The sequence below is a fragment of the Chiloscyllium plagiosum genome, chromosome 39, assembly GCF_004010195.1.
Source record: "Chiloscyllium plagiosum isolate BGI_BamShark_2017 chromosome 39, ASM401019v2, whole genome shotgun sequence".
Taxonomy (NCBI): domain Eukaryota; kingdom Metazoa; phylum Chordata; class Chondrichthyes; order Orectolobiformes; family Hemiscylliidae; genus Chiloscyllium; species Chiloscyllium plagiosum.
This window is the reverse complement of record NC_057748.1, coordinates 16439981-16449368: the sequence shown is the minus strand read 5'-3', so window position 1 is coordinate 16449368 and position 9388 is coordinate 16439981. Positions and strand designations below refer to the sequence as shown.

Here is a 9388-nt window from a genome sequence, read left to right as displayed (position 1 = left end):
AGGCAGCATCCGAGGAGGAAGCACACCAGCTTTCGGAGAATCTGATGAAGGAGCGAAGCTCCGAAAGCTAGTGTTTCCAATTAAACCTGTTGGACTATAACCTGGTGTCGTGTGATCTTTAACTTTATGACTACTCAAGACACAGTTGAGATAAATTTTTGATTATAAATGCTCATGTGGTACAGATATAGGATAGTCGACTCAGAGCCACAGTCAAATCAAACATAATTTTATTCAATGGTAAAGCAGAGGAACCTCTTGTTTCCCCACTCCCACTTCTTCCGGTCTCGGGCAATAGCCACATATGATCAGGTGACAGCCACAAGACTCCAAAGTACGTGATCAGCTGTCCCCATTGTGAGTCACTGGTTACCATGGACACGGATCGGCCAGGCCGCGCGCCCCATTGAGAGTCACGGATCACCATGGAGACCGCCCCGCCTCCGTACGTGCCTTCATAACGCGCCACGTCACTGCGTCCTGCACCCGCCCATTCCCCTCCTCAGCGAAGACTTGGGGACAAAGATGGCGCTCAACAGGAATCATTCGCAGAACGGTGGTATTGTTGTCAATAATGGCGAGAGGTGAGGACCTGTTGTTTTCCTCTTCTCTCCCCCCCCAACCCAACCTTATTCCTCCCTCCTGTTAACCTGGATGGTTGGTGAAGGAGTTTCGAAAATAAAAGACGCTCGCGGCCTGGTCGTTCTTCAGACATCAGATCCGTTCCCCTTTACTCGGTCAACGGATGCGACCAACTTACTTTAAAAATCGCGTTTTATATTCGCGAGTGTTTTTAGTCTAGGTTTCGTGATGGGCTTAAACCCGACTGTGCGCGAACGTTGTCGCCTTCTCGGTTTGAACTGGTCGAGGGGTGCGGTGTTGGTGTGAGGTTCCACTTCCCAGAGCCTGGCTTGTCAATCAATTCCTTAGGCCCGCCCCCAAGGCAACGGTTGGCTACTTTCGGACACAGCGTATATGTTATTGGCGGATGCGCCTGTCAATCAGTTATATGTCCCGCCTGTTTTGGGATGTAAACATCATGTGATGCTGTCATCGGTCTGCTGGTTTGTTTCTGGGGGCTGTCCAAATTGAACTTTTGTGTTATGCCGCGTAATATTGTGTACGTACTATGTAGATGTTAAAGTTAGTGCATTATTTACCATGTTGTAGACTGAAAACCGTATGCTTTTGGCTTTGTTGTGGGAGGTTGTTTCAATTGTCATATGTCATTTTGTTTTTAAACTGCATACTGCCACTTCTCCACAGTCTTACAGAAATTTATCTCCTTCAGATGTTTGTCTGATGTCCTTTTTGAAAGTTATTGCCCACTCTATTTCAGGCACTCTTTCAGCTGTGCATTTCAGATCAGAAATCTGGGAAAAATCCTGGAACTTTCGTAACACTCCAATAACGGTGATCTTCAAGAAGGCAACTCAATCTCTAGGGCAACAGAGGTGGATTATTTAATGCTGGTCTGACTAGTGGTTCTGCATTATGTGAATGAATAATATTTTTAAAATCCAATTTTTAAAAAGATGTAAACCTTAAACATGATTTTTAGAGTCACTCCTGCCAGGTGCTATCTTGATCTATCGTGCATCATTCTTGCAGATTGACTTGTAGCTTGTCTGCAACCACCTTGATACCCATCATCCAACTACACCTAACTCAAACCCTAGGTTCAGACTTCCCTCCCTTGAGCATAGGAGGTTGAGGGGGTGACATTTATGAGAGGTTTATAAAATTAAAATAATGAGGGACATAGATAACATGAGTAACCAAGGTCTTTCCTCTGGGTATGGGATTCCAAAACTAGAGGATATAGGTTTAAGGTGAGAGGGGAAACATTTTAAAAGGGCTCTGAGGTGCAACATTTTCACACAAGATTCATGGAATGAGCTGAAAGAGAAAGTGGGAGAGGTGGGTACAATTACATCTTTAAAAGGCATTTGGACAAGTAAATGAAGAGGAGAAAGTGAGGACTGCAGATGCTGGCAAGCATAGTTGGGAGTGTGGTACTGGAAAAGCACAGCAGGTCAGGCAGCATCCTGCTCCTTAGATGCTGCCTGACCTGCTATGCTTTGCCAGGACCACACACTCTCAGATAAATGATTAGGCAAGATTTAGAGGGATATGGGCCAAGTGCCGGCAAATGGGACACGTTTAGTTTGGCATACTTGGTCAGCATGCGCTGTATGATTCTATGACCTTACGACTCTACAGAGTTTTGGGGGTCCACTTACCATGGTTTCACTGACCTGTGGTTTACTGCAGCCCGAACATTTAAATGGAAACATTCCAGAACCAGTGACCAGGAGGCTGTCTGCAAGGTACATTTCTCATTTAAATGATTTTGGTTTGCACCTATCTGCGGATTCAGGCTTCTTCGGTAGGTCTTGGAACATAACCCCCTTGGGTACGGGCTCTACTGTATTCACGTTTCAAAGATCTCTATTTTCTCCTACAGATCTTTTCATTGTTTCAATTTCTGAGTCTTAGAGGAAAATAGAATCTTGCGAGCTATATTCCTTACTTTTGCTTATGTCTGTCTGACTTCACTTTAAAAATAAGGGGTCGCCTGCTTAAAATAGATGAGGTTATTTTTGTTTTCTTCCATTTGTAGTGAATCATTGGAGTTTGCATTTTGAATTTTTAAAGGAAGGATTCTTGATAACCTTCCACTCCCTTGCTTATCAGGGTTAGCAGGAATGTGGATTTCTGGTTACAATGTTTGTAACACATCATAATTGTGTTAAAAAGCAGAACAGGTTTGAGGGGACACATTGTTTAAGCCTGCTCTGTGTTCCTATGTTCTGCCTTTGACATTGCCTCCGATACCAATTATCCAAAGTACACAAACTTACCTAAACAAACCAAGGTTTTTGGAGAAACTCAGCAGGCCTAGCAGCATCTGTGGGAAGAGAAATAGAATTAACATTCCAAGTCCTGTATGACGTTTGCCTTAACAAACTTGCTTGAGTGTGACAGTGTTCACTTTGGTCTTGTGCTAGCTTCTTCCAGTTACTGTTATTTTTATCATTCCATATTCTATGCTATTCATTATGCTTTTTGACAGTGTCTGGTGATATAGCTTGTAAATTACAGTTCCCCATATAAGTAGATGCAGTTGGTGGCTAGTAAAGTGTTTTTATGTTATTGATATTTTTGTCCACAACAATGTCTTATTTTGTGATCCTGTTTCTGATTTTGCATTATTTTCTCTACAATGTACATAGTTGTCTTTAGATGCCTTGATTACATAAGTCTGGGGGTGGCGGGACAGGTTTCAGTTCTTCTTGAAAAGGGCAGCAATGGGAATGCACCTTATTGGAGCAATCGTGTATAATTATGTTTGTCATTTGATCCTAGAAGTGATGTTTTCATTTCTTGTATTAGTGAATTGAATGACTGAATCCATGTTTTCAGATGAAACTAAATTACAAAAGAGCAGAATATGGTAAATCACTTTCTCCTCCATGTATTAAATGTCATTTGAGGACTGCAAATGCTGAAGATCAGAGCTGCAAATGTGTTGCTGGAAAAGCGCAGCAGGTCAGGCAGCATCCAAGGAGCAGGAGAATTGCCGTTTCGGGCATAAGCCCTTCAGGAATGAGGAAAGTGTGTCCAGCAGGCTAAGATAAAAGGTACGGAGGAGGGACTTGGGGGAGGGACGTTGGAAATGCGATAGGTAGAAGGAGGTCAAGGTGAGGGTGATAGGCCGGAGNNNCCCCACCCCCACTCCAGCCTATCACCCTCACCTTGACCTCCTTCCACCTATCGCATTTCCAACGTCCCTCCTCCCTACCTTTTATCTTAGCCTGCTGGACACACCTTCCGACATTTACTACATGTCAAGTACTGGGAAAGACAAGTGAGTATGTTTTCTTCATGGGGACCAACGAGAAGTAAAGGGATTTAGTTACCCAAAACACATCCTGAGAATGTAAAACTCAAGAGTGGGCCTTTCAGCTGATTGAGCCTGTCACACCATTTTAGATAATGGCTGATCATTTCTTTAATGCCATTTTACTGGTATCTCTCTCAAATTCAACCCCCCCCCCTCCAAAAAAAGCAAGAGTTATAACCTTAGACCAATGAGCCAGCCACCTTTTTTTTTACTCCGTCATGCATCACTGAGTCATTCAAATCACTAAAACTAAGTTTCAAGTTGAAAGGTAATATATCCATATTAGTAAAATGTTGCTTTTGTCTTAAGGCTTTTGTCTTAAGAGTACAAAATGTTTCAATTCATAAACTTTATCTGAAATGCTACACTTGGTTTGGGTACCTACATCAGGAAAACTATTGCTCCAATTCCCCAGAAAGAAGTGGAACACTAAGCTATTAGGATAGATTATGCTTTGTATTCTATTAAGTTAAGATGGCTATGAAGTGAGTTAATGAAAATCTTTCAAGGAGTTTGGTAGGTTAAATTGTTTCCTGTTGACATTTTGAACTTTGCCATTTGGATGTGAAATCAAAACTCATTTTTTCATTGCAAAGGATAATGGAGATCTTGAACTCGCGTTCTTATGAAGTAATGGATGCTGAATGCTCGAGTCTAACATCAGCATATTTTTGGAGAGAAATCAGAATAAATGTTGCAGTACTCCAGCAAGGCTTAGCGCAAGGACAGGATTAATTTTCCATTTGAGGACCTTGCAGCCTTCAACACACAATATCAAGTTCAATCATTTTAGAGCCTGAACAATTCTTTCCATGTATTTTGTTCACCACCATGCCCTGTGTCCAGTCATGACACTGGGTGCTTTCAGCACAGCCAACTCATTTTTATCACTCATCATCCCTGTTGTCACCCATCTAGCATTTCTTCTTCTTCACTGACTTCCTTTTTCTTTTGCTCTGTGGGCTAGATCTTCACCTATCAGCTCTCATTTCACTGACCATTTGTCATCAAGATAAAGTCCACTTTTTTCTTTTTCCAGATGCTGTCAGTTCTGACTAAGGGTCACTGGTCTCATAACATTTTAACTTTGATTTCTCTACAAATGCTGCTAGACCTGCTGAGTTTCTCCAGCAACTTTTTTGTTTTTCAGATTTTCCAGCATCTGCCATCACTTGTTTTAATTTACCAACGTATTTTTATCAGGTAAGGGTTGCAAGGTTATCAAGAAAAGGCTGGGGAAATGGAGTTAAGATAAAGATGCATTATGGTCTACTTGAGAATGGAGCAAGCCTAAGAGGCTGAATAGCTTGTGTTGTGATTTGAGATTTTGAATGTCAATTGTTGGGAGACCTTTCAACTGATCTTCCCAAACCACCTCCAAGGATTGCTACTGGGAAGTCTAATGAGCTTCCTCATCTACAAATTCATTTCTCAGCTGATTAGATCTATTTATAATTATTTACATGAGTTGATTATAAGAAGAGGAAAGCTTTGATCCATTTTTCACTGTCCTTTGAGCAGGGTACATGATCTTTATACACAGTGGAACTTGTACTGTTTGTGTATTATACTTTGATTGCAGAGGAGTAGGTGACACTTAAGAGTTTGGGGCAGGTTTAGAGCAGGTGTTTTAGAGCAGGTAATTTTCCCCTTCACTGAGTACTCTATTCATTAATGCAATCCCAAAGGCTGCATAACTCTTTCTGAAGAATTTGGGAGAAATTAAATATGGTCTGTTTTGGCTTCTGTCATTTTGATTTTGCAGCTCTGTATTTTAATCCCAATTTCAGCACCTTTCTATTGTTCTTACAATTCCTGATACAATTCCTTCACAAGTGAATTTCTCTCTTTTTTGTTAAACACTAATATTGACCCAGAAAAGATATAAATGCACTGTCAATGTATTCCAAATTCTCAACTTGTGTGCTATTTTTACCCCTGGATTTCCTTTTAGCTGGCTTAGCTAAAAAGATTAAATCCTCATGATCTAGATTTTCATCAGTCAGAATTTGTTTCCTAAATATGCTGTCAATCCTGAATATTACTTTAACAATTTAAAGCTTGTTATTCTCTACTATCTTCCGGCTTTAATGAAAGGTTTGAAGCATTAACTTACCTCGCACAATCGTTGTCTGACTTGCTAAGCGTTTCCAGAAATTTATTTCATTATTTACATACAAAAATTTGATCATTCCATCTGTTTCCAGGAAATATAAACTTTTCCAATCTCCCGCAATTAAGTACTTTCGTTTTCAGTGTTCAACTGGTTAAATCATTGCCTCACATTTGGGAATGTCCAGAAATCAGTACTGAATGTGACATTATCTATAATTATAGAATGATGTCCTTGTTATATTTGAAATTGTGATGAAGCCCTGAAGTCATTTTGGGTTTTTTTTGCCCGTCAAGTAGCTTTTAGTGACTTGTCTACCAAAATCCACAAAGGTGGTGGTGATGTTATTATAGTTGCACCTGTCATTTTTATTTTTAGTTGTGATGTTATTTAGATTAGTATCTAGGATAATTCTACTAACTAATCTACCTTTTGTGGGTTCTGGGTAACTCATCTATGGAGTTGTATTGTGGAATATATTCCATAGAAAAACCTTCTATAAATCAGCACTAAACCTGTGCTGTTGTTTTTAGAAGCCAGAAGAAAGTCATGTTGTTTGTGCATTATAAGGGGTGCACTTATCTTAAAACTTCTAGTTTTTTATTGAACCATTTCCTGTGAATTTCCTTTCATTTGTTAATGAGATGTGAGCATTAATGACAATGCTATCATTTATTGCCCATAATTGTCTTTGAAGTTGATGGTGAGTAGCCACCTTGAACGAAGGGCAGCATGGTGGCTCAGTGATTTAGCACTGCTGCCTGACCGCACCAGGGACCCGGGTTCGATTCCCGCCTCGGGTGTCTGTATGTCTGGAGTTTGCATGTTCTCCCTGCATCTGCATGGTTTTTCACCAGATGGTCCGGTTTCCTGTCAATCCAAAGATGTGCAGGTCAGGTGAATTGGACAATTTAGCATGGCCACAGAGTTAGATGCATTAGTCAGGGGTAAATATAGGGTATAGGAATGGATCTGGGTGGGATACTCTTTGGAGGGTCAATGTAGACTTGTTGGACCGAGGGGGGGCCTGTTTTCTATACTGTAAGGAATCTAATTATAATCAACTTAGTGATAGGTCAAATAGGACTAGATTAATTTAACTCTGTCCCTCTAAACCCTTCCTATTCATATCCTCATTCTAGATGTCTTTCAACTGTTGTAATTATACCAACCTCCTCCACTTCCTTTTGCAGCTCTCTCACTTTTTTGGAGAAAACGTTGGACCTTGGGTCCCTTTGTCTATACCTATCCCCTCTCAACCTAAACCAATATTCTGTAGTTCTGGATTCTCCTATCCTGGGGAAAAAAAAAAGACCTTGGCTAAACTCTATATTCATGCCCCTCATGATTTTATAAACCTCTAAGGTCACCCCTCAGCCTCTACTGCTCCAAAGAAAATAGCCCCAGCCTGCTCAGCCTTGCCCTCAGCTCCAGTCTCTAACCCCGGCAACATTGTTGTAATTGTTTTCTGCACCCTTTCAAGTTTACAGCAGGAAAACCAGAACTGAATGCTGTAATCCAAAAGTGGCCTAAACAGTGTCCTGTACTAGCTGCCACATGACATCTCCTCAACTTCTATACCCAATGCATTGCCCAATAAAGGCAAACGTACCTAACACCACCTTCACTAGCTTGTTTACCTGTGATTTCACCTTCAAGGAACTGTGAACCTGCATTCCAAGGTCTCTGTTTGTCAACCCTCCCTAGAACCTTACCATGAAGTGTATAAGTCCTGCCCTGATTTGCCTTGCCAAAATGCAGTACCACACATTTATCAAAAATTAAACTCCATCTGCCCATCTGATAAAGGTCCTGTTTTATTCTGAGATAACTTTCACTGTCCACTACACCAATTTTGGTGTCTGCAAACTTATTAACTATACCTCCTATATTCACATCCAAATCATTTATAAGCAGAGGACCCAGCACCGATCCTTGTGGCACATCGCTGGTCACAGCCTCCACTCTGAGAAACAGCCCTCACCACCACCCTCTGTCTCGTACCTTCAAGCCAGTATTAAAAAATTTTTATCCAAATGGCTAGCTCTCCTTGGATTCCATGTAATCTAACCTTACTAATCAGTCTACCATGCAGAACCTTGTCGACCACTTTGCAGAAGTTCATTTGGACAATGACCATATCTTTCTGCCTTCAATCTTCTTTGTCACTTTGTATCCCACTAACTTATTAGTGTTTTGACAATTTCCCATTCACAAAGCTATGTTGACTATCCTTAATTAGTTCTTGCCTTGCCAAATAAATGTAAATCTTATCCCTCCAAATCCTCTCCCAACAAATTGCTCATCAGTCTATAGTTGCCTGGCTTTTCCTTACCACCTTCTTAGTTTATGTGACATAGTGCAGTTGTGGAGGGATTTCCAGGATTGAGTGAGTGACATGCACAGTGATATCATTTTTAAGTCAGGATGGTACATGGTTTGGAGTGGAACTTGCAGGCAGCTGTCTTTGTATATTCTCTGCCTTCTAGCTGGTGAAGGCAATGCATTTAGAAAATGCTCTTGAAGGAGCCTTGATGGCTCTTTTTGCAGCTTTTACGTGGTTGGTACTGCTACACGATGTCAGTGGGGGTGAGTATTTGGGGGAATGGGTTGGTGCTAATCAGAGGCTGATTTGTCGATGCACACACATGTATATACTTAGTTCAAAGGAAGATGGTTGTATTCTCTATTGTTAGAATTGATCATTGCATTGCATTTGTTGTCCTTGCCATTGTACAACCCCAGGCCTGAATGTTGTATAATTTTTTTTATATATCTGAACACCAGCTACCTGAATTCTTTCCCTCTGGAGGTCTGGTCATTGGCACAGCTGCAGATTATGATGATTGGGCCAAGGATACTGCTGAGAAAATTTAGGCTTTTTATGGTGCAGTGGTAATGTTCCTATGTCTGGGTGAGGAGAATCAGATTCAACCTCTTATCTGCTTCAGAGGTGTATAATAAAGTCTAAGCAGAATGATTAGAGAATATCTACCTTGAGAATCTCTGGCTTTTGAGGTGCAGTGATACTGTCCCTATATTTGATCTAGGATGTGAGGTTCAAGTTTGATCTGCTCCAGAGGTGTGTAAGAGCATCTTTTGAATAGAAAATAACTTGGGTCCTCTACTTTTTGTCATTTACATAAATGATTTGGATGCGAGCATAAGAGGTACAGTTAGTAAGTTTGCAAATGACACCAAAATTGGAGATGTAGTGGACAGCGAAGAGGGTTACCTCAGATTACAACAGGATCTGGACCAGATGGGCCAATGGGCTGAGAAATGGCAGATGGAGTTTAATTCAGATAAATACAAGGTGCTGCATTTTGGGAAAGCAAATCTTAGCAGGACTTATACACTTAATGGTA

The 9388-nt window shown here is 40.9% G+C and overlaps 1 protein-coding gene across 2 annotated transcripts in view; it reads left to right on the top strand.

The window, feature by feature from the left end:
- Positions 1–450: 450 nt before the first annotated feature.
- LOC122542277 (WW domain-binding protein 2-like) overlaps positions 451–9388 on the top strand; it is a 40370-nt gene continuing 31432 nt past the window's right edge. The window contains exon 1 of one of the 2 annotated variants that reach the window (XM_043679851.1): positions 451–584. In XM_043679851.1, coding sequence (XP_043535786.1) covers positions 526–584 — 59 coding nt within the window. In that variant the 5' untranslated portion in view covers positions 451–525. Of the gene's footprint in view, positions 585–4994; positions 5111–9388 lie in introns of those variants that run through there. The other variant, XM_043679850.1, reaches the window with a different exon arrangement.